At 40.2% G+C, this 24,451-nt stretch overlaps 3 protein-coding genes across 3 annotated transcripts in view; 1 reads left to right on the top strand and 2 right to left on the bottom strand.

Annotated features, from left to right (window-relative positions):
* The window catches only part of emc9 (ER membrane protein complex subunit 9), a 16,000-nt gene extending 6,158 nt beyond the window's left edge, over positions 1 to 9,842 (top strand). Inside the window, exon 6 of the mRNA XM_034109253.2 lies at positions 8,544 to 9,842. Coding sequence (XP_033965144.1) covers positions 8,544 to 8,724 — 181 coding nt within the window. The 3' untranslated portion in view covers positions 8,725 to 9,842. The remainder of the gene's footprint in view (positions 1 to 8,543) is intronic.
* On the bottom strand, positions 511 to 3,630 carry LOC117466079 (homeodomain-interacting protein kinase 2-like). The gene has a single exon (XM_071206939.1). The coding sequence runs from the start codon at positions 3,336 to 3,338 to the stop codon at positions 1,011 to 1,013; it is 2,328 nt and encodes a 775-aa protein (XP_071063040.1). The 5' UTR covers positions 3,339 to 3,630; the 3' UTR covers positions 511 to 1,010.
* On the bottom strand, positions 8,784 to 24,451 carry irf9 (interferon regulatory factor 9). Its single transcript, XM_034109234.1, has 10 exons — positions 24,365 to 24,451; positions 23,918 to 23,986; positions 22,980 to 23,102; positions 22,706 to 22,886; positions 19,752 to 19,897; positions 13,987 to 14,074; positions 12,636 to 12,695; positions 12,077 to 12,466; positions 11,519 to 11,634; positions 8,784 to 10,683 (listed from the first exon to the last, which is right to left on the bottom strand). Exons 2-10 carry the CDS (start codon positions 23,972 to 23,974, stop codon positions 10,522 to 10,524), a joined length of 1,323 nt encoding a protein of 440 aa, XP_033965125.1. The 5' UTR covers positions 23,975 to 23,986; positions 24,365 to 24,451; the 3' UTR covers positions 8,784 to 10,521.

Raw genomic sequence — 24,451 nt, 5'->3', positions numbered from 1 at the left:
TCACTGCTGCTTAATACTTAAATATAAATGTTCCCTTTGTTAACATACAATCTATATGGTCATTTCTGTATGCTCTTTTTTTTAAATCTCTGTTGTTACAGTTTTACACAAAAAAAACTCCCCTCCAACGTCCACCCTCCATTACTATCCCACCTCTTCCTTCTGTGTCGCTGCTCAGAGTAGAGTTGAAGAGATGTCTGCTGGTGAAATGTAGTAACACAGATTATATACTGCAAAAAGGTAGGTGCATTGTGCAAGATTGTTTAAGAACATTTAATAAAAGAGATCAATATTAACCAATTCAAGCAATACATTTTAAAAAGGCCTTATATTGTTCTGTTCTTTCATATTTTCCATCTTACTTCATTTAGTTTTGTAATACAAACCAGATTATCAGGTTAAAAAGCGCTGGTAGCAATCAGCATGCATGAGATGATTGATATGTCTGCCTTAAAAACAGTTTTCTAAAACATAATATTTGATTCGATACTCATTAATGTTGAAATATACTCAAGCAGTGGAATTTTTATTTTTTTATTTTTTTGCACAAGTAAATAAACAAATTAAATGATTCAAACAGATTGTGATTGTGAAATATAGAAATACAGAAATATATATAACAACTCTAAGCAAAAGTCACTGCAGCAAAACCAATATAATCCGTGCTGTATCTGCAGTATTGTTTCTTAATGTTCTGGCAGCAGCTAGAATCCGAGCCATGCTGATTGTGGTCCGTGAGACAGCAGCAGCCATGGGGGTATGTACCAACAACACGAGACAGAGCTCTGTGCAGTGAGGGGGACATTAAGGGGCTTTCTGTTTAGGGTCTGGGCCCCTATTTGAAAGCTTCGGATCTGGGGGGTTTCACATATCTATATTGTTTTTTTAGGATTGTGCATTTATTTGTAATGCAGGAAAAAACCAGCGTACCTGGAGAAAACCCAATTTTATCTTATTTTACAATCCATTAGATTAAATTAGATATTTCTTTTCAATTACTTTCCAAGGGATTATTTCTTAAAACGTCTGAAAAAGGAAACCACTCTCTTTCTCATTCGCTGAAAAACATTTCGCCTCTTTGGTAATCCTGTGCGCGTTTTGTCGACATCGCCCTGATCAGTAGGTGTGATGGCGGCTGCAGCACCATCGTTGGCATTAGGTGTGGACTCGTTGTGTGTTGTGTCAATATTGGACTTCTCTAGATTTGAATTGTGAGCAATGGAAGTCATGGGTTGCTCTTTCTGTGAGCTTTCCCTAAAAGATGTGATGGGAGGATCTTGGCAGAAACCATCTGGCCGTGCGTCTGCATCACAGGAGATTTCCATGTCTTTCTCTCCACCACTCGAGTCAGTTTCGTAATCATTGACAGGAACATCCGATGGTTCAGAATGGTCCAGTCTGCAGATGGCCATCCACCTGACAGCATCTGTTACATAAGGGCTGCAGTCCAGGTCCTCCTCCAGGTGACCCATTGTTACAAAGCTGTGAGTCAGGGCTTGCTCGGGTGTGATTCGTGAGTTAGCATCCAGGTCAAATAACCGTTTAAGCAGTTGTACAAAGGCCATCCTGTCTTTCAACTCAACTCTGCCCTGTTCCCCTACGTAATACTCCAATTTTTCATCCAAACTTGAATACTGGTCTAAAGCACACTCTGAAATGTCAGCCTCGACACCGGTTCGTTTCTTGTATTCCTCTGGCGTTTTAAATCTCCACTCTGGACTATTTTCCCGTTCCCTGATGAAGTACTTGGAGGAGAACTTTCCAGCATTTAGCAAGTGGTCTCCTGGTTGGCCAATAAGATGGCAAATTACTTTCATAATACTGTATTTTGAGCCGTGAACGAAGACGTGAGCAAAAATATACATCCCTGCAATAATACATCCCAGTGACCACATGTCTATGGCCTCAGAAATGGGGAGGCCCAAGTACACCTCTGGAGCTCTGTATGATAGAGGTTGCTTTTCTGTTCCAATTTCTACTTCGGATGTTGGGATGGCCTCACCAAAGTCGATCAATTTGATCCTGAAGGGCTGATTCTGGTGGTTCACAAGCATGATGTTGTCATGTTTAAGGTCTGCATGAATGATGCCAATGCTCTTCAGGGCTCTGAATGCTACAAGTAGCTGCTGTGTGATTGGACGGATTTCATTAAGCGTATATGCTTTCTTTCTGTTTATCATAAAGTCCAAAAGGCTCTGATCCAACATCTCAAATGCGAGGCAAGAAACGTCTCCGAAAAAGAAATTGTCAATACATCTTATAAGGTTGTTCTTCTCTGGGTCAAGTTTCCTGATGATTTCTAACATTCTCACTTCTTCAACTCGATCTTCACTGTCTTTGTGAATCTTAATGGCTATAATCTCTGAGGTTTTTAGGTTGACACATTTTGCAACCTTGCCAAATACTCCTTCTCCAATAAAGTCCAATACTTGATATTCTGCAGACATGCTGGAGATTATGTCTTCTTTCTCTACCGGAAATGTTTCAGAATTGTTTGCAACATCCGATGAATCTGAAGGGTCCAGGGTGCAGATGCTTGACAAGCTACCTGCTTCTTTTACAAAAGAGCTGGAGCCCAGGTCCTCCGACTTCTCTAGATTTGAATTGTGATTACTGGCATTAAAACGTCTGTAAAAGGAAACCACTCTCTTTCTCATTCGCTGAAAAACATTTCGCCTCTTTGGTAATCCTGTGCGCGTTTTGTCGACATCGCCCTGATCAGTAGGTGTGATGGCGGCTGCAGCACCATCGTTGGCATTAGGTGTGGACTCGTTGTGTGGTGTGTCAATATTGGACTTCTCTAGATTTGAATTGTGAGCAATGGAAGTCATGGGTTGCTCTTTCTGTGAGCTTTCCCTAAAAGATGTGATGGGAGGATCTTGACAGAAACCATCTGGCCGTGCGTCTGCATCACAGGAGATTTCCATGTCTTTCTCTCCACCACTCGAGTCAGTTTCGTAATCATTGACCGGAACATCCGATGGTTCAGAATGGTCCAGTCTGCAGAGGGTCATCCACCAAACATCATCTGTTACATAAGGGCTGCAGTCCAGGTCCTCCTCCAGGACACATTTTGCAACCTCGTCAAATCGTCCTTCTCCAATAAAGTCCAATACTCGATATTCTGCAGACTTGCTGGAGATAATGTCTTCTCTCTCTACCTGGAATGTTTGAGACATTTTTGCTATAAAAGGTTCTTCAATGGTCTCTAAATGGAGTCGATTTAAAGTGGATGTCTTTGTCCTACACTGAACGTAACCAAATGTGATAGAAACGGGTTCTTCTTGTAGGCATCTGGAACATGGAATGTGACATCGTTGTGAGTTCATACCACGCATCAAAGTAAAAGCATTCTAAATGTGTGGATGACATCACCATGACTCCAAAGGATCAAGCCAACGGGATTAGAGATATATTCAAATGATAACATGATGACATCATCAACACAGATCCAAACGATTTTTAAATGTATCTTTTACAATAAAAAACCAACAATATATTCCTGTTGTCCAATCCAAGTTTCTTAGAAAAAAAGTTTGCTGCTGTCACTAAGACAGAGTACCACAGATCCTTACTGCTTACAATACAAATAACAATCAGTATTTAAATAACGCCTTATTTTAAATACATACAAAAAATAAAGGTTATTCACTTAAAACCATCAGCTTGATCAAATCACTTTTGGTTTCTTCTTTACATTGCAGAATAAGTCTAAGAGCTTATACGCGTACCTCAGAATAATTCATTCCACTTCCCAGTGATGATCGACCCGACCCAGTCCCCCATGGTTGTTTTTGTGAGCGGCATAGAGTGGTGCAGTGACGAGTCCTAAAACCCGGAAGTGAGTTAGCATTTCACCACTACCGGTTCCCTCGTCTCAGAGCCAATGGGATCTCTCCATAGGATTTGGGGAAATATCTGGAAATAAGGTCTGTGGTTGAAACACATTTAAGAGACAGATCACGTTTTGTTCTTCGACATTAAATCCATCAGCAGTGACCCCGCTGGTGATTTCTGAAGAGTTTACGTGTCTGAAAAACGATGGTTGTTAACAAGTGGCTGAATAGGACTACAGAAGTTGTCGAGGACATTACACCGAACACGTAAACACTGCCCCAGAACAGGGGCAAAGTTTGTTTGCCCCTGTTCTGTTTGAAAGCAAGTCCCTGCGCTCTTGCAAACTGTTCAAACAAACAATTCAACAATTTAGAATCTGTATTTCTGAATATGGATCTTAAGTCGGCGTGACGTTGAAGTCGTGCTGCTGTACTCGGCTGTAGTTCCTTTATGGCATAATGTTAGCATTTTGCTTCTGGCGATTAGATTTATGATTCGAAAATTATAAAAGTAGGGTAGACATGTTTTCTATGCAGGTTTCTATGAATCCGATACCCTCAAGCATTTTTCAGGGTATGGTTCTAGGACTGGTACCAATAAATGGAGCAAGTTTCATGAATGTCACACTTTTATTTTGTACGCATAGCGTATATAATAATATGACAAAGACTATGTAACGTTTGTAAACATATATTTTGATTATTAGATGACAACTATGTAAAATTAAACAATAAATTTTAAAGCACGTTTATACAGACAGGACGTAACAATAATGATAAAAAAAAAGATTAAAAAAAACAAAAACTGAAAAGGAAGTGACGAATGAATTTCGACACCTCAAATACGGAGCGAAAAGTTAAACCAGAAGAATCAAGACTATGAGCTACCACTAAACAACTCACAGTCTGAACATTACCATTAATAAAACCCCTGAACGTTTACTTTTCGTTTTAAACATCGGTTTAAGGTGTAAACGTGTCATTTAGAAATGCGCGTTCCCGTGACAAGGGGGGCATTTCATGATGGGGGGGAATAATGTGACACAACACCGGCATACATAAACCACGTGACCGGCTGGCGGGGACATCGAAGAGTGTCATAACTCTTATCTCTCTAGGGCTCTGGCCACACACACACAGAGCCGAGCTTGAATGACACAAGCATACGTTTATTTCCATGCAACTCTCTGATTGGTCTGGTGTCTTGCCTCTGTTGCATTCACTGAACACGGGAAATTACAGTCCTGCCGTCCTCTCTAGTGTCTTGATGAGGTTCAGGTAAAGCCATAAAGCACAGTTAATGTATTATATTATTGAGGGAGAATTGTCCGGGGCTACAGAAAAAACATTTGGGGCTTTAAGGCCAGGCGACGCCACTGATCATTATAGTTATTACAAAATAAGAGAATAAATGAAAAACAGGTTTGAAATACTCAGTAAAACAATAATATAGTTTAAAAGGGGAGTGATTAGTAAAATATCCATAAAGAAAAAGTACATCTGTTTACAGTTCTGTTTCAAATGGGTGTTGAGAGATGTATCCATAGATCTCTTAATTTTGCTCTCAAAGTGCACCAGATTGATGCTTTTAACTTCAATATTTAAAAATTAAAAAAATCCCGGGGGAGCATACCCCCGGACCCTCCTAGAGGAGGTTAGGTCCACCCCCACCTAAAACATGTTCACATGGATAGGATTAAATACATTTGCACACTTTTTATATGGTGGCCCATGTCCATATGTTTCTGTTTTGGTGGTCGTGCCACAACCGTGCATGTATGCACAAGTCATAGGTGCGCTATACAATAGCACTACACCCCTGCAATGTGTGTGAAAGACAATAGACTTTACAGCATGTTTTGAAGTTGAAGTTGCGTTGGTGTTTGTGTGTTGGTTGTTGACGGCAGTGTGCAGGGTGACAGGCTGATCATGCAGACTGCGTGGGGTCTCACCTTGCGGAGGGGGCCTCATCTTGCGGGGGTAGCCTCCACTGAGCCGCAAATGCGTCTCAAATGCCTATGCGCTTATGCGTAGCAATTAGTGTGGTATTGCCGCAGCGAGGCTCCACTACCACCGCCTAACCCCCTCGTCGACGCTCGCGAAACAGAGGGCCTCATCATATAACTTTGCGTGGGGCCTCCAGTTGTCCAGGGACGCAGCCCCCCCCCCCCCCCCCCTCCCCCCGTGGTAAATGATTCCCCCCCCTCATTCGATTTGTTCTAGAGCCGACCCTGTTACTCAATAAGGTTCGAAGGTTTTGAAACAGAAAGTTAGTTGAGAAAGGAAGTAACTGTACGCTGAGTGTATAGCACAGTTCTCATTTTTCACCCCTGATATCATTGGCCACTTCCTCTTTCATCACTTACTTAAGATGTTTTACTACAATTCATTCCAGTCTTGCACCAGGTCAGAACGACACGCCATGTTTGGGGGAAGATGTGTGTGACAGTGAGGTTGGAAAAAGGCCGGGGGGGAAATACACAGAATTCAAACGGGATGTGGTTAATTTGACGTAAGGTGTTTATCTCATGGAAAACAAATGAATGTTGAGAGTCAGTCACAGAATAAACTTTAAAGGAATCTGAAGCAAAGTGTCAGTAAGTATATGTCATTCAAATGTTGCTTCTGGTTTTAATTACTGTAGCAAATCTCTGTGATTAACTGCTGTCTCAAAAGGATGTTTACTTGAGTAAACAGAAGCATATCAAAGGTGACCTGCAGCACTTCTATTTGACTCTTACTGCAAATTCCTTTAAAAGGCTGCAGCCTGCTGGGTGATTTGTGAAGTGCACATTTTACAATCATTTTAACAATCTTCCTGTTCACGTTCAGGGAAATATTTGTCATTATTTGCTCTGTTAACTAATTAAATCTCACATACAAAGCTTTGGGATTATTTGGGAACTTCGTCAAGCATTATATGTTAAATCTCAATGCACACTAAATAATGTATATGATAGAATATTGATTGAAAAGCTCTTTCTAATTAAAATATTAGATGAAAATAGATACTGGCTTAGTGCAAATATCTAGATTTCAAAATACGAGAGAGAAAACATAATTGTTATCATCTTCAGATAGTAACTCTGCAGAAAATCCACAAGAGGTCAGTATGTTCACCGATCGTAACTGCATTGCGTCTCCATGAGAAGACCTTACTTTATTTTACAATCACTATTAAATCATCTATTTTCTGAGATTAGTGTATGGTCCTTGATCCCAAATACATTAATTCATTTGAAAAGTTAATCTCTTGTATTCAACTTCCTGTGAAATCCTGACCGTCTGTCCACCTCTGACCTTGTGTCCTCACTGTAGTTTGTTGGAACGTAATTAGAGTTCAGGGTTGGGAGTGCTTTTTGTCAATGAGAGGCCTTTACAGTAATTGTGATGTGTGTGCAGGCTTTCGTTCTCTGTAGGCTCCATCAGTGCAGTACACTTCAGCGTGACTCACCTCTGCACTAAAGCTTTCACAATGGAGGAGGGGGAGTGATCTTTGTGGAAAGTCTTTTGAAAAAACAGGAGCAACTGACTGTTAAAGTTAATTCTTTCAAGGATGTTCAGTCTCTCTCCACTCTTAAAGTAAACCAGAGAAGCAGTGTCATTAAAGGTGGGGTAGGTACGTTTCAGAAACCGGCTCGGTTTTTGTTATATTCCATGGAATGCTCTTAACATCCCGATAGCAATGAATATCTGAAGTGCTTTGACAAAAAATCCATTAAAAAAATGTCATCAGTGCGGAAGCCGTGGCGCTGTAAAAAGTACGACCAATCATCTGAGCCGGCCCGGCTAAAGTAACTGGATGGCCTACCTGCCTGTCAGCCTTCCATCTGGGCACACATTTATCTCGTGCCCTCATTGGTCATGTGCACGTTCGTGTGTGTTGGAGGAGGGGCTCTGTAAGGAAGTGGCAGATTTTTTCCGGTTGTGTATTTTCAAATTCTAGCGCACGAGCTGCCTTGAGCGAGGAAACTTCATCCTGAATCACTTCCCTTACAATTCTGCGGATGTCCTCTAGCATCTCGTTGCGTTGATCCTTAGCCTCAACCATGCTACTGGTTAAGCTAGCAGTCGTCTTGGTCACCTTTGGAGGCATGATAGCTGCACATATATCCCAATAGTAGATCACAGATAGCTTTAATCTTAAACTGGGTCAAGTTTTGGTCGAATTGGAACAAAAAAATAGCAGGATGTTAATGGATTTATTATGAAGTACTAGGACGACCTGTTAGATCCGTCTACTCCATTAGACGCCCCAAGCGGTTCCAATAAAATGATTTTTGACCACTTTGTTGTTCAGATATATCACATATTTGTAACTAAATGAAACATTAATTGAAACAAAACACGCTATAAACTGAGGAGTGACTCTCGTGAGTTTCATGTATTTTCTTCACTGCTCTCATGTCAAGAAGCATCAGATCAGTGCATGCGCTGCATCGTCCAATCAGTGAGCGATACACAGTAAGGGGGCGGGGCGAGTATCTGAGGAATTCACCGGAGGATGGACTGGTGGTTCCTCGATTCTCGATCCTCCGGCACAAATAAGGCCACTGGGACGCTACTCAAGATGGCGCAGACAAATCAATTTCCGGTGATACCGAGACCAAGGAGCGAGGAAATGAAAAATAAGAGAAGTGAAACGCAGCCCTGGCTTAATATAAATGTCTAAATAACATGAACACTGACTTGTCTTTGTGTGTTCAGGATAATGCTGAGACAGTGGGACGAGATCCGGTCGATAGCCACTCAGATGCTGGAGTCGGGCGACCACTCGCTGTTGGTGGATTTCGACAGCCACCTGGATGACATCACAAAGGACTGGACCAATCAGAAACTGAATACTAAGATAGCCGAGCTCTCCTCTCCAGCCAACGGGAACATCTAGACCGAGGTGGAGCCGTGTGTGTGTGGAGCGCAGATGAATTGATGTTCTGACCCAACATGTGATTTTTATAACAACCACACAGAGCGTAGCTTATTTATTAGACTGAACAGGGACATAACATAGAACATGCATAAATAACAACATATTTACAGCTTGGTAGAACCCTGAGTGTGCCTTGTTGCAGCCCTTCTGATTTAAAGGAAACATTTACCTTAACACTATTGCAATGCATCTGTGGTATTTTTGTTTATATTTAATTGTTATTTCTATGTTGATTACAGGCTCCAGGGGGTGGACACAATAACAGAAACACCTTCAAATTACAATACAAAAGTCTTGCAGTAAAAACAAACTTATGAGTGTTATCATGATTAAGGTGATGCTGCCTTCAAATAAAGCATTTCTTTGTGTAACACTTTAAATGCTACTACAAACCCTTTATAGCAGTATGAAACAGTAGTTTTAAGGACATATACCATTTTGTAATTGTTTATTAATATGTATTTGTGAAAAACATATGACTTCCTGTGTGCACCCAGAAGTGGGGGTTCCTGTATAAACAGACTACCGACACATGTATATAAATATGTCTTGAAAGGAGAAGTACTGACAAATACTAAAAACATTGATAAACACTTAATGTCCATTATATCTGAATACAGTTACGGCATAGTGTACAACCCAGGATATTTAGTTGATAGTTATTATCTTTAAATCTATATTTTAAAACAAATATATATGAATGCTAAATATTCTGAGCGTCAGCAGACTGTTTTTACTGCAAGACTTTTGTATTGAAATGGAGGTCTGTTCTGTTTTCTCCATTACCTAACAACTATTGTAAAACAGTTCATGTCTAGCAGAGTCAGGACTCTCAAAACTAATCCCAAGCTTAATCTTATTCCCTCCTAAAGGTACATTAAGGTTAACTGGGTGCAACTTTGATAACATATTTTTTAACAGCAGTGTAAAAACTTTTTTTTGTCCTTTAAAAATACAACCCATTATCGTAAATGTGTAAATGTTTGTGTTTAACTACAACAACCTAACATGATGAATGAGAACCCTAAGATTTGGAGTTAACTAACAGACATAACATTAAAAAAAAGTGGTTATTATTTGGTTACATATTCTTGTTCACTACTCTACTGAACTACTTGGTGTTTTTATTGTAACTTATCTGAGTAGGGTGTGTTTCCCTTAACATTTACTATAACTGCATTTATGATATTTTTCAAATTACATTTTAAGTGTGTAGCCTACGTTAAAACACTGTAAAAAAAAATAACATATTGAAGTTATTACATGTTTTGGTCAATAGCAGTCCAAGATACTACCACTACAGCCACATCAAGAGAACATGTAGATAGTAACATTTGAGAAGCTGGAATCAGAAAATGTTTGTGTGAAGAATAACGGGAAGAATTCACTGATTTATAGAAATGTAAAATGTTGTGGATCTACTTTTTAGTGCAGCTCTGAAGACGACTCGTGTTTAAATGTAGTGCTTCCAGTTCACAAACAATATCCGTACTCAGAGTAAAACCAAAAAAAGCTGAAGATTTTATCTCCAGTTTAAAAAAAGTGTTTAAGCTTTCATAAGTGCGATTTGTGCTATATGTATAAGGACATGTCTGTTATTACAAAACAAGCTCTTATTTTGATATCAAAAACATTTCTGGGAGAATTTAGACTCTGTGATTAATCAGGAGTTTTGAGCATTTGAGACGACAAGGTTAAATGTGGACTGTATACTCGTTTTTGGAGTTACACCCCCCCTTCGTGCAGACACGGTGCTCAGTCGGTCCCACAGGAGAAGACGTCGGAGGGCGACACGGTGACCAGGTTCAGGGTGATCTCCCCCAGAGGAGACTGAGAGGCCAGAGAGTGCAGCATGCTCAGGGACTCTAATAAGGCCTCCGTGTTCTGCACCTGCTGCTCCGCCCAGGGGAAGTTGATCTGAGGACAGCAGGTCACAGCAGCATTTTTATTTGATTGATTACATTTATTTTCTTAATCGTTTCTGTGATGCTTAATTTTCACATTTCATTTTCTGTTGGAGTAGAAAAAGTTAAATGATTTAAAGAAAAATACATGAGTCTTTCCAATGAAAATAACAGTATTTTTGTTTTTACTTAGACATTTTTTTGTACCTGGAATTTCTTCAAATGCTAATAGTTCAACCTAAGTTCAATAGTTTTATGTGAGTAATAATAATTGTAAGTTAAAATTGATTAATAATATTTTTAATTAAGAAATTATGTGTACTATATTAGTTTTAATAAATTATCAATATTTGAAATATAAAAATAAATTAATATTTTCAGTAAATACATATTGAAAAAGAATAGTCATTTATTAAACATATTTAAATAAGTCATGTGAATGTAATTAACATGTTTTAATACAAAAAAATATGAATTCACAATACTGTTGTTTTAGGAAATACATAATGAATTAATTGTTTATAATAAATAAGTGCTTTTATCTTTTTCCCTATTAAAACTTAAAGACATGCTGCAGTGCAAAAGGTTTTTTTCAGATAGGATTTATTTGAAAGAAACATGTATACAATTGTGTTCCAATTTTAATATACAAATATATATTTATAGCATGTTATTTATTATTGTAATTGTTTCTGGTAAAAGTGTATACATTGTACAAATATGTTTAAGGCAGAATGAATCCCTTTGGTGTTGAAATCCAATCAGATCCAAAGCTAACGTCTGGTGTTCATGACTAGTTGAGAGCTTAGAGACAAATATCATCCAGAGTGGAGAGTTTGGACATTTACCTGAACAATAATGAGTTTGCTCGACGGGTCTTCATTGTTACTCAGCTCTTCTCCAAAACACAGAGTGATGCCGCACTGAGGAGGATCGGCGCCGTTCATACGGGAGTTGTGTAGTTCTGATTATGGGAAAAACAAATGGATAATTAATAGTGCAGCACAGAGCTCAGACGACATTTGAGTTTAAACTAATTCACTGGTTTATGGTCTGACTCTGGACGAAGACAAGCCACCTGGGAATGTTATCCGGACTTATTGCTTTGAAAGGTGGACCTGTCTGTACCGACTACCAGGGAACGCTCAGAGAGTTTAAATGAATGTCGATGTGTATACTTTGCCAAGACTTGGAAGGAAAGGCGTAATTAATGTATGTGAGCAGTAACGTGTAGATTTGAGTGGACTGAACAGGCGGGTGTGTTATATATTTGTGGAGTAAATAAAAAGTTCTAAAAAAGGTGAACAGGCCGTGTTAACATACTCTAAACTAAAAACATGCAGACGAAACCCCTCTCATGTGGTGACTGTCATTCTACATGTTTCAGGTTCAGCGTTGGAACTCACGTTGTTTGAACGTTTCTTTGCAGAAGAGCATCACGGGCTCCGTGTTCCTCTCCATCTTGTGCAGCCCCGGGGTGGTGCAGTGCGGCCCCGTCCAGAAGACCCTCCCCCTGCACAGGCGTTTGCCGTAGACCCCCCCCAGGGTGGAGGTCAGCACCACCCCCCTCTCCATGAAGGGCAGCAGGGTGAACAGGGCCTGCAGCTCGGGGCCCGCGGGCAGCGAGGGGGGGGGCTCCGGCAGCGGGACGCGAGGGAACCGGCCCTTCAGGACGGCCGGCGCTGGGGGGACCGAGGACGAAGGCAAGTACAGAATCCTGATGTCGTTTCTCTGGATGTGACGTTTAAGAACCTCCTGTCCTAAATATTGAACCACCACACCGAAGGAATCCTCATCTGGGAACACAATGATGGAGAGGGAGAATTAAGGCATGTGTAGTTAAGATAAGAATAAAAGAAAGACTTTTCCAAATAAGATAAGGTAGTTATATCAGTCAGAAGCTCCTCCTCCTTGTGAGAGCAACTTTCTACGGCATTGCACGAAAAAACAAAGTTGATGAATTACCTCCTACTGGAGCAGAGATGCTTTCTTCGAACCGCACGTCCAACGTAAATTCATTAACCGCTGCAGAGAGGGAATAATAAAAGAGATGATCAGCTGTTGTTTTGAAATCACGACAGAGTTTGTTTTGTGGTCAGATTTTATTTAAACAGGACACCCAGATTACTTTTCACTTCACGGCTTGTTGCACCTGGTTGGAAGCTAAACTGCATTTCGTTGTCTCAGTGCCTGTAATATGTGCAATAACAATAAAGTTGAATCTAATCTTGAGCAGGAACAAATGTATTTACTTAGTACATATCTGACATTAACGATTAAACACATGTGTGCATTCTTTATAAATGCAAACCGATGCAACGCGTCTTAAACAAGCCTAATGACATGCAATGAAGCGGGTTTCACACAACTGCACTGTTACTGTAAATAACGGTATACATGCAGCATGTCAGTGATTACATTTCCCTAGTAGGAGCCATTTTATGGGTGTTGTTGGTGTCTCAGTTTACTTTAATTTATATGTATAGTGCAATATTATTTGTGAACACTTGGTGGCGGGGTTTAGCTGCACCGGGTGTATAAAAGCGGTCATAGGTGACAGGAGATGACGAGGACACGGGAGGAAGAGCATACCGATTCTACCAGCCCCGGCGGATGCTCACCACAACTATTGACACAGTATACTTCACCCTTGGTATGTAAAGCAATAACACATCATTCTGAACTGCAGCAAAAGACCGGCAATGCATCTGTGTGTGTCTGCGTCAGGATCACTCTAAACCCTGCTGTGAAGTCATGGCAAAAGGATATCGGACATTGGAACATTAAAATTGCCATTATAACCTTTTTGAACTGCAGTGGTGATGTGGCTTTGATTTGTTGCCAATACTTTGGGTGTTTCCGTTTTGGTAAGCCTCCAAAGCATTGTTACATATCCTCTTTGTCCTTTTATATCACAACAACAGCAGCACAGCTTCCTTATTCATTTCTTCTCTCACACTGTGGACACATTTAGCTGCTGAGATCAGGTTTCTAATCGTGCCCAATGCAAAGCAGCCAAACACCTGAGGCAGAAAGCAAATAGCCTCTCAGTCCATAGTAGTTTGCATCTAAGTTTGGATGATCTAAAATTAGCTATAGGGATGGAAAATGACTCTATATGAGTGTTGCATGATTTGAACTACTATTAAAAAAAGTGGGTCGAATAAGGTCAAGTCATTTCAGGTCAGCTACATTTTACTAAAAACACTATCTGTGCAGAGAAGTCTCTTGAGGTCAAGACATTGATCTCAAACATATCCGTGTCAGTGTTAGAGCGGACAGTCTGTGACTTCCTGTGGAGTTCATGTTGGCTCACCGTCTCTGTGTGTGGTGCTGCTGGTGGTGTGTTGAGCGGGGTCCTCTGTCTCTGCAGGGCGGGCCGTCCACAGATCCTCTTCAACACACTGAGAACACAGTTACATATCAAATAAGTTAAATATCCAAAGTTTGTTTTCATATCACGTTCACAACTCTGGTGTAGTATGTAATGCATGAAACACTTGGGTCACAGGTTCCTCAACAGTGCATTTACAAGATGTCAATTACATTTTTTAAAACAACAACGATAAAAATAGTGCAAGCTCAGTACGTGGTCTTATGGCCTGTGGGATAAAACTGTCTCTGAGTCTGCTCGATGTCTCTGAGAACTTAAATTAGTACTAGCTTCTCAAAGTCACAGCTTTATTCACCTCACACTTATTGTGTAACTTCCTGCAGTGTTAAACGATGGTAATACTTTTGTTTCGTATTAACCTTAAACAGCATACATTCACATTAAACACCTGAACTTTTGAAACAACATCCATAACATTCATCTGGCTGCAACTTAGAAATGATTGATCTAATATATCATATTCCAATCACTTGTATATAGACTCTTATTGCACTATTTTACTACTTTGTATTTACTTGCACTATTTTTTCTGTCTTTCTGTTTTATTGTGTTGCACTGTAGGAGGAGCCTGTGACCTCAGATTGTTATCGTCATGACTACACTGTAGCCAGTGTTGGGAAAGTTCACTTTCTACATGAACTAGTTCAGTTCACAGTTCACACATTTTAAAATGAACTAGTTCAGTTCATAGTTCATAATTCAAAATGTTGAACTAAAGTTCATGGTTTCAAAAATGAACTAATTTATAGTTCATAGTTCTTTTTTCAATATGTTGCTGCGAGCTATTAATTGTCTCCTGTACGATGTTAATGGGCCATTTCAATTTTTACAATATCCTCAGAGGGCCGTACAAGTTATTGACCTCTGCTTAAAAAAACTAAAATCACAGCCCATTCATTTCATTCTGTGCAAAGAAAAAGCAACCTCTTAATCCAGATATCTCACCATGACTCGCGTATGCATGCACGTGCACGGTGTGGCGTGACCACCAAAACAGAAAGATATGGACACAAGATGTGTGCAAATGTATTTAGTTTCCTATTCATGTGAACATGATTTAAGTGGGGGGGGGGACCTAACCTCCTCTAAGGGGATCCGGGGGGCATGCTCCCCTGGGAAGATTTTTTTTAAATGTTGAAGTTAAAAGCATCAATCTGGTGCACTTTGAGTGCAACATTAGGAGAGCTATGGACACATCTCTCAACACCCAAACACAACTGTAAGCAGATTTTCTTTTAATTTATGGATATTTGACAAATCACTCCCCTTTCAAACTGTATTCTTCTTTATTAATAACTATCATATAGTATTTTATACCTGTTTACTTTATTCTCTTATTTTTTTTATAACTATAATGATCATATAAAGATGTGCCTTTACCTCACTGGTTGTAGACAAAGCTTCTTATATTCGTTAGCATAGCTAGCTAACCAGATGCTAATGATAACAACAAAGTTATTGACTGTATGACAGATGAGCAGATCGCCACTGGGCTTTCAACTAAAGACACAGACACGCAGAAACTGCGGCATGTGTATGGACTTTCTGCCATTTCTGAAGTGCTGGAGTGGCGTTCTGGTGCTCTCCGTCAGAACTGCACCCCTGTCAGTCGAGACATATACCACGTGATGACACGTTAGGCTCGTGTTGTGTTCAAGGACCCTGATCTTGGCCAGGAAAAACAGGCACTTCCTTGTTTAATTATTTTGCGGTCTAGATTTCTTTCATTTTTTTATTTTTTGCGTGTGTTTATAAATTACCTCGAGGGCCGTACCAAATTGTCTCGCGGGCCGTATACGGCCCGGAGGCCGGAGGTTCCCCACCCCTGCCGTAGAGTCTCACTCTGAGCGAGTGCTGCTGCAGCTGCTCTCGGCTTCGTCCATACTAATTCATTCATTCATTCATTCAATGCTCGCCGGTTCCGCGGTTCCACATTGTTTGTTGTGAGGAGTCTGATATATTTAGTATATTTATATTTTAGTGCGACAGCCAGGGGTGACAGGCGCGTACGCGTCACAGGCAGCTTGCTGTTGCCAAATTGGGTGGTTTTCCGCATTATTTTGAAGCCTGTTTACGGTGTGTTTTAACTGGGTTTTCGGCTGAAAGGCATATGAAATCTGGTACACTTTTGAACGCCGTTATAATACAGTGCTGAGAATGAACGCACTTTTGAACGCCGTTATACACCGCTGAGAATGAACGCGTTCTCAATTACGTTCATCTAGCGGAAATACAGTACGTTCAGTTCACGTTCGCCCAAAATATGAACGCGTTCATGAACGATCGTTCATTGAACGCGTTCAGGTACATCACAGTCTGTAGCTATGTACGTATGCTAAACGTATGACTGATAAAAGCCTTGAACCATAACAGGATGTAGCGTCTCTACTTTAAAGAGTCCTCTCCTGCTGATGTTCAGGTGTATATCAGTATGTAGCGTCTCTACTTTAAAGAGTCCTCTCCTGCTGATGTTCAGGTGTATATCAGTATGTATTGTCTCTACTTTAAAGAGTCCTCTCCTGCTGATGTTCAGGTGTATATCAGTATGTAGCGTCTCTACTTTAAAGAGTCCTCTCCTGCTGATGTTCAGGTGTATATCTGTATGTATTGTCTCTACTTTAAAGAGTCCTCTCCTGCTGATGTTCAGGTGTATATCAGTATGTAGCGTCTCTACTTTAAAGAGTCCTCTCCTGCTGATGTTCAGGTGTATATCAGTATGTAGCGTCTCTACTTTAAAGAGTCCTCTCCTGCTGATGTTCAGGTGTATATCAGTATGTATTGTCTCTACTTTAAAGAGTCCTCTCCTGCTGATGTTCAGGTGTATATCAGTATGTAGCGTCTCTACTTTAAAGAGTCCTCTCCTGCTGATGTTCAGGTGTATATCAGTATGTATTGTCTCTACTTTAAAGAGTCCTCTCCTGCTGATGTTCAGGTGTATATCAGTATGTAGCGTCTCTACTTTAAAGAGTCCTCTCCTGCTGATGTTCAGGTGTATATCAGTATGTAGTGTCTCTACTTTAAAGAGTCCTCTCCTGCTGATGTTCAGGTGTATATCAGTATGTAGTGTCTCTACTTTAAAGAGTCCTCTCCTGCTGATGTTCAGGTGTATATCAGCATGTAGTGTCTCTACTTTAAAGAGTCCTCTCCTGCTGATGTTCAGGTGTATATCAGTATGTAGTGTCTCTACTTTAAAGAGTCCTCTCCTGCTGATGTTCAGGTGTATATCAGTATGTAGTGTCTCTACTTTAAAGAGTCCTCTCCTGCTGATGTTCAGGTGTATATCAGTATGTAGTGTCTCTACTTTAAAGAGTCCTCTCCTGCTGATGTTCAGGTGTATATCAGTATGCAGTGTCTCTACTTTAAAGAGTCCTCTCCTGCTGATGTTCAGGTGTATATCAGTATGTAGCGTCTCTACTTTAAAGAGTCCTCTCCTGCTGATGTTCAGGTGTATATCAGTATGTAGTGCCTCTACTTTAAAGAGTCCTCTCCTGCTGATGTTCAGGTGTATATCAGTATGTAGTGTCTCTACTTTAAAGAGTCCTCTCCTGCTGATGTTCAGGTGTATATCAGTATGTAGTGTCTCTACTTTAAAGAGTCCTCTCCTGCTGATGTTCAGGTGTATATCAGTATGTAGTGTCTCTACTTTAAAGAGTCCTCTCCTGCTGATGTTCAGGTGTATATCAGTATGTAGTGTCTCTACTTTAAAGAGTCCTCTCCTGCTGATGTTCAGGTGTATATCAGTATGTAGTGTCTCTACTTTAAAGAGTCCTCTCCTGCTGATGTTCAGGTGTATATCAGTATGTAGTGTCTCTACTTTAAAGAGTCCTCTCCTGCTGATGTTCAGGTGTATATCAGTATGTAGTGTCTCTACTTTAAAGAGTCCTCTCCTGCTGATGTTCAGGTGTATATCAGTATGTAGTGTCTCTACTTTAAAGAGTCCTCTCCTGCTGATGTTCAGGTGTATATCAGTATGTAGTGTCTCTACTTTAAAGAGTCCTCTCCTGCTGATGTTCAGGTGTATATCAGTATGTAGTGTCTCTACTTTAAAGAGTCCTCTCCTGCTGATGTTCAGGTGTATATCAGTATGTAGCGTCTCTACTTTAAAGAGTCCTCTCCTGCTGATGTTCAGGTGTATATCAGTATGTATTGTCTCTACTTTAAAGAGTCCTCTCCTGCTGATGTTCAGGTGTATATCAGTATGTAGCGTCTCTACTTTAAAGAGTCCTCTCCTGCTGATGTTCAGGTGTATATCAGTATGTAGCGTCTCTACTTTAAAGAGTCCTCTCCTGCTGATGTTCAGGTGTATATCAGTATGTAGTGTCTCTACTTTAAAGAGTCCTCTCCTGCTGATGTTCAGGTGTATATCAGCATGTAGTGTCTCTACTTTAAAGAGTCCTCTCCTGCTGATGTTCAGGTGTATATCAGTATGTAGTGTCTCTACTTTAAAGAGTCCTCTCCTGCTGATGTTCAGGTGTATATCAGTATGTAGTGTCTCTACTTTAAAGAGTCCTCTCCTGCTGATGTTCAGGTGTATATCAGTATGTAGTGTCTCTACTTTAAAGAGTCCTCTCCTGCTGATGTTCAGGTGTATATCAGTATGCAGTGTCTCTACTTTAAAGAGTCCTCTCCTGCTGATGTTCAGGTGTATATCAGTATGTAGCGTCTCTACTTTAAAGAGTCCTCTCCTGCTGATGTTCAGGTGTATATCAGTATGTAGTGCCTCTACTTTAAAGAGTCCTCTCCTGCTGATGTTCAGGTGTATATCAGTATGTAGTGTCTCTACTTTAAAGAGTCCTCTCCTGCTGATGTTCAGGTGTATATCAGTATGTAGTGTCTCTACTTTAAAGAGTCCTCTCCTGCTGATGTTCAGGTGTATATCAGTATGTAGTGTCTCTACTTTAAAGAGTCCTCTCCTGCTGATGTTCAGGTGTATATCAGTATGTAGTGTCTCTACTTTAAAGAGTCCTCTCCTGCTGATGTTCAGGTGTATATCAGTATGTAGTGTCTCTACTTTAAAGAGTCCTCTCCTGCTGATGTTCAGGTGTATATCAGTATGTAGTGTCTCTACTTTAAAGAGTCCTCTCCTGCTGATGTTCAGGTGTATATCAGTATGTAGTGTCTCGACTGGGACATGTCTCCATGCTTCAATGTTCAAAAAGCTCTTTATTTTTCTCATACTGCCTGTGCTGCAGCACCTCTTTTCACCCTCTGTCTGAAACCAGAGCCCAGTCTGCTCTGATTGGTTAGCTGGTCGGCTCTGTTGTGATTGATCAACCACTTAGAGATGTCCCGCCCCTTAGCCTATCACGTACAATGTGTTGGAGCGCTAGCCAATACGAGCACGCGTGTATAGTGACTAGGAGTATGTTGGAGAGAAACTCTGGAGGGATTGGAGCCTTTACAGTCAACATGCAATCAAGCTATTTAACACACTATGAAAAGGGAAAACAACAAAAAGCACAACAGGGCCTCTTTAAGAAGTGAAAAGTATTAACAGCAGAATGTACTCAAAGCAATAAAGTAAAAGTATTTTGATTAGTATCATATTTTCTAACTTGATCAACTGTTGTGTTTATGCAAATCCTTAATCAATGAAGTAACCTGAGCTCAGATACATGCAGTCCAGTAGAAGTGCAGCCTCTGAGATATAGAGTAGAAGTAGCAGAGAGCAGTATGTGTCATCTCACCAGCTGTGAGGTGACCTCCTCCTCCTTGATCTGCTTGACCTGGCTGGCGTCGCTGCTCTCGTCATCGTCGTCGTCGCTGCTTCTCCTCCTCCTCTTAGACCTCTTGGCGACTTTTGCTCTGCATTTCTTTTCTGGAGCCATCACATCTAAACAGATACATGTCAAAGATATCAATAAAGCACAACCAGTACGTCGGGGTGTATGTGTATGAATACGGACAGAAGGGTTTGCTGTAGTCAAAGTAAACGTTATTGTCCCAGAAGACCAAGTTGGCTGAACTTTTCACCTCGGAAAGAAAATTCACTCCCCTGCTGACTCAGCAAAACAGCCAACGTGATAATACAGAGAAGTCACTTGATCCGCCTTCCACTGTGGTTTCATGAGTGCAGATACAATTCAGGAAACAAGCAATAGTAAAGTAAGCAAAGTAGATGGTGACACTTTTAAGACGGCACAACTCCATCCAAAACCATTCTCCAAAGTATTTGAAGTGAGAAGTCAGATCATTGATAAGGAAGGTAAAGCAATCTGAATTGTACTTTGCCCCTTTCTCCCTGGGTCACCATGTACAGTAACTCATGGCAATAGAATAGAATATAATTCCTTTATTGTCATCGCACCAGGTACAACGAAATTTAAAAAAGCAATCCTCGCAGTGCATTTCCACATAAAACGAATAAATATATTATCTATATCAACATATACACATTAAACATGCTCACACATCCATACCAACATGCATACATGCCCGCACATTATTTAAATACAGTTTACAATATAAAAAAACAACACAGGGATGATATTTTGCATCTCTGATGTCGATCAGTTCATAAGTTAATACAACTATTAAAAAGTAGTGCAGTTGGAAGTTGTAACTGTTCAGTTCTCGTATGGCTCTGGGTAAAAACTGGTAATAGTACAGCTTCAAACTAAAGAGCGAAGCCGTACGTAATAAGTCCTCGACGCACGATAAAACAGATTTAAACAGAGAAGAGGTAAAGGTCAGTAATACAGAGGAGCATGTTTTACATGAGGGCATTCAAGAGCTTGTAAAAAGCTTCCAGCTGATGTCAGTCAGGTGGACCACAGGTCTGCAGACATTTTACATATTGTTGTTGTTGACTTACAATGAGCTGAATGTAAGGGCTGCACCACAAGGAAGCACCAGGTGAAAACGTCTGGCTTTATTCTTGAAACTGTTTGTAGAACTATGAAGGCTAAAGCAAGAGTATTAGAGCTCCAAGGAGGAAGAGAGTGGACATGATTCAGCGTGGAAAAACATGACGAGGTTTTGGATGAGAACAGTAACAGATGGGAAGTGACGGGAGGAAAGTCCATCGCGACACAAGCAGGAGAGGTTTCTAAAGTCACATTGTGTCACTTGAAATGAGTGTTTGATGCTGATGTTAACAGGGTGTGAGTCTGTGTGCTGAGTGGCAACAGGCTAAGAATACAAGTGTATTCACAGCCTGCAAATATCAAATATGTCCCCCTCTTCGGATGAAGCTGCAGATTGGCTAACAAAACGGAAAATAGCTTGAGACCAAAAGGTCAAGTTTCTAGCTCTCAATGTTTTTCATTTTTGTAAAGCACTTTGAAATGCCTTCAACGTGTAAACATGTCCCCTATGACTAGTATACTATTATATCCCATTTCATTTGCATGTTAAGACCTTATATATACAGTCTATGGTTAAGACTCATGCATGACTGGGCTTTTTCCTGCAGAGCCAATTGCCTTAATATTGAGGCAGTTTTTTTCCACACACGTTGCATTGCAAGCCTCCTGTTGCTGCTGATAGTCTTATCAACATATATCCTTCCCCTCTGCTGGCCCCCTGACAGATTAAATAATACAAGGACATCTGAATCGTCATTCATCCGAAATGGAGAGGAAACAAATGATAAAAAAGAACATTCAAACTGGTTTCCCACATCTGTTTTATCACTCTTCTACTCTTCTGCTTTTTGAAAGCAAATGTTGTCCCAATACTTTTAGTTTTGTCGTAACAGGTTACTTTGCAGAGTCAGATTATCAATACAAAATATACAAGTCAACTGGTACTATTTAGGGAACCCAGATGCAACATTACACACATTCACTTTTATAACCTAATTTATATTGTTCTGTAAAAAGACATGAGTAATGAGTACTTTCATTATGTTCTAATGCTAATATGTTTATACTTAAATCAAATGAATGCAGGACTTTTACATGTAGCATAGTATTTCTACACTGTGGTATTAGTACTTTTACTTTACTCAAATATCTTCTTTCTCCACTGTAACTTGCACAGTCATTATGAAGCTACAGTGTAAACAACATTAAGATAAACTCTCTGTTATTCGTGCTCACAACCTCTCAGTCTCTACCTCATGCAGGTCAGTCCATGTTTATCTGGACGTTGCTAGGAGGAGGTGAAGAAGGCATCGAAAGGTAAGCCACATGTTTTATATTTTGTTTGTTGATTCATCCGTCTATGAAACCTCAAAGTGTTAGAAAACAGGGCCGTTACCCTTTCTCAGAGCTTCAAATGATTGCATTGTCTGATCCAACATTCAAAAAAATGTAATAACTCTCTGAAAATAAATAAATCAAATAGATAATAACTGTAACTCCACAAACTAATATCAACCAGTTCCCAAAAATGTGCTGAAACTAACTATTATCATGTAAAAAACATTATCGTTGGAGGTAGCAAGTCTAAAAGTAAGTATTTTATAGCAGAGCGTTTGCTGCAAACTCTTCTAACTTTGCAAATATTGTATATGATGTATTTGTTGCTTATTGACAGCAAGCCAATGAAGCATTACTAGCAGTCACTTTGAAACGCTTTTCACCACTGCGCTCTTTTTTGGTAAATCTTAATCTCCATCCCTGTGTGTCAAAGTCTGAGATCTCTAAATCTGTGCAGTGTGTGTAGAAATAGTGTGTGTAGGAGGCTGAGGTCTCACTCTGCTCGCTGACGGGCACCAGGCGGTACACCTTGTAGGGCTCGGAGATGTCCAGCTGGGCTCGCTCCATCACCTCCATGAACTCGGTGCTCTTGTTGAGGGCGCAGCGCAGGCGCGTCTTCCAGGAGGCCGGGTTGTCCTGGCTCCCGTCCGTCAGCTTGCCTTTGAACACGGCCCACGCCTGCGGAGACAAAGACGCCACAAAACTCTGTTGAGTGCCATTTCAGAGACTCTGGATTATGAATTAGGTGATTTATATAAGAGGGCTGTTGACCTTGAAGATGGCGGCGTCCTCGTCTTTACGGAAGTCCTGTTTCCCTGCGTGTTTCCACGGGATGCGGAACATTGTTTTTGCATCGTCGTCCCACATCAGCCCTGGGAATTTCTCACTGCTGACCTGCAGCCAAAAGGTAAGCCAGATGTTTTCTATTTTGTTATTTTCATTGTTAATCTATCTGTCTATACAATCTCAGAAACCTATTTGTCATGTAAAATGCATACATTTTCTAAATCTGTCTTTTTGAAGGTTGTTCATTTCGTTTTTTAACTCATAATTTAAATGGTAAACATCAATTAACCAATCCAGAAGATAAGGAATCCTTAGTTTAAGTCATATACAGTATACAACTACTTATAATTGTTACTTTACCAACAAATATTTGAAGTACGGCACCAATTAATTGATTGACAGACTGGCAAGCATTTGTCATGTCATAAGGGTTCATATTTGGGTTCCTTTAACTCATTTGAACTGATTACTAATAATGTGGAGACTTTGACTGGTGCTTGGACAAAACAAGCATTGTTAAGGTTTCACAACATTTCCAACTGTTTCTACAAACCAAACAGTCAACTAATAATGCATGAGTATTAACGGTATTCAGATTAATCCATAATGAAAGTAATCATTTGATAATAGTTAAAACATTAGCTTGACCTCAACCTAACACTGAAATCCTGCTTTACATTAAGCATGTGTAATAATAACATAATATATAATTGAACTACTTTTGAGTACTTCAGTAAAGTATAATTGGAATGCAGTGTTTTTCCAGGCTCCACCACTGATAATTGTTAATTGTTTGTTTAATGTCACTAGAGCCCATTATCTCTCTATTTCCGTCTCCCCCTCCCTCTGCCTCACACACACGTTTTTTTTAACAAAACAAACACACACACACACACTTTTTTAACAAACCAACATACACACACCTGTTCGACGATCCACGAGCGCAGTCTGCGCGTGGAGCGTGTTCTCGTTCCTTCCATGGCTCTTTAAGACTGAAAACACAGACAACACAATACATAACAACCACTATCAGACTCGTGTTACTTCCCATCATATCCTTCCTTTGACACTTTAATAACACTTAAGCATTTACAAAAAACATATATAATAATACAAATATAACAGTGAAAAGTGTAAACATCGATTTGATGTAATGCAAATATAGACTTAGGACTCGTGTGTTATTCTACCCCCGGGACAATAAGCAAACAGATATCACACAATAAATATATTCCTGCGCTTGTATTACATGCAGGTTTGTTTAGCAACAGAAATATGCTTCTAAATTCTAACTATGACTGTGATATGAATAAGTATATTAAATATAGACGGATAGGTGTTATAAGGAAGTAGCTTTGAGTTTCGTTTACCTCGGTTTTGTTTCCTCCCGTGCCGCGGACTGGGACTGCTCACGGGCTGCGGTCCGGACTCTGCTGTCTCTCCGCGAGGCGCTCCTT

Source organism: Pseudochaenichthys georgianus, chromosome 20 (assembly GCF_902827115.2).
Source record: "Pseudochaenichthys georgianus chromosome 20, fPseGeo1.2, whole genome shotgun sequence".
Lineage (NCBI taxonomy): Eukaryota > Metazoa > Chordata > Actinopteri > Perciformes > Channichthyidae > Pseudochaenichthys > Pseudochaenichthys georgianus.
The sequence above is the reverse complement of the archived record's forward strand: the minus strand, read 5'-3'. Positions and strand labels throughout refer to the sequence as shown.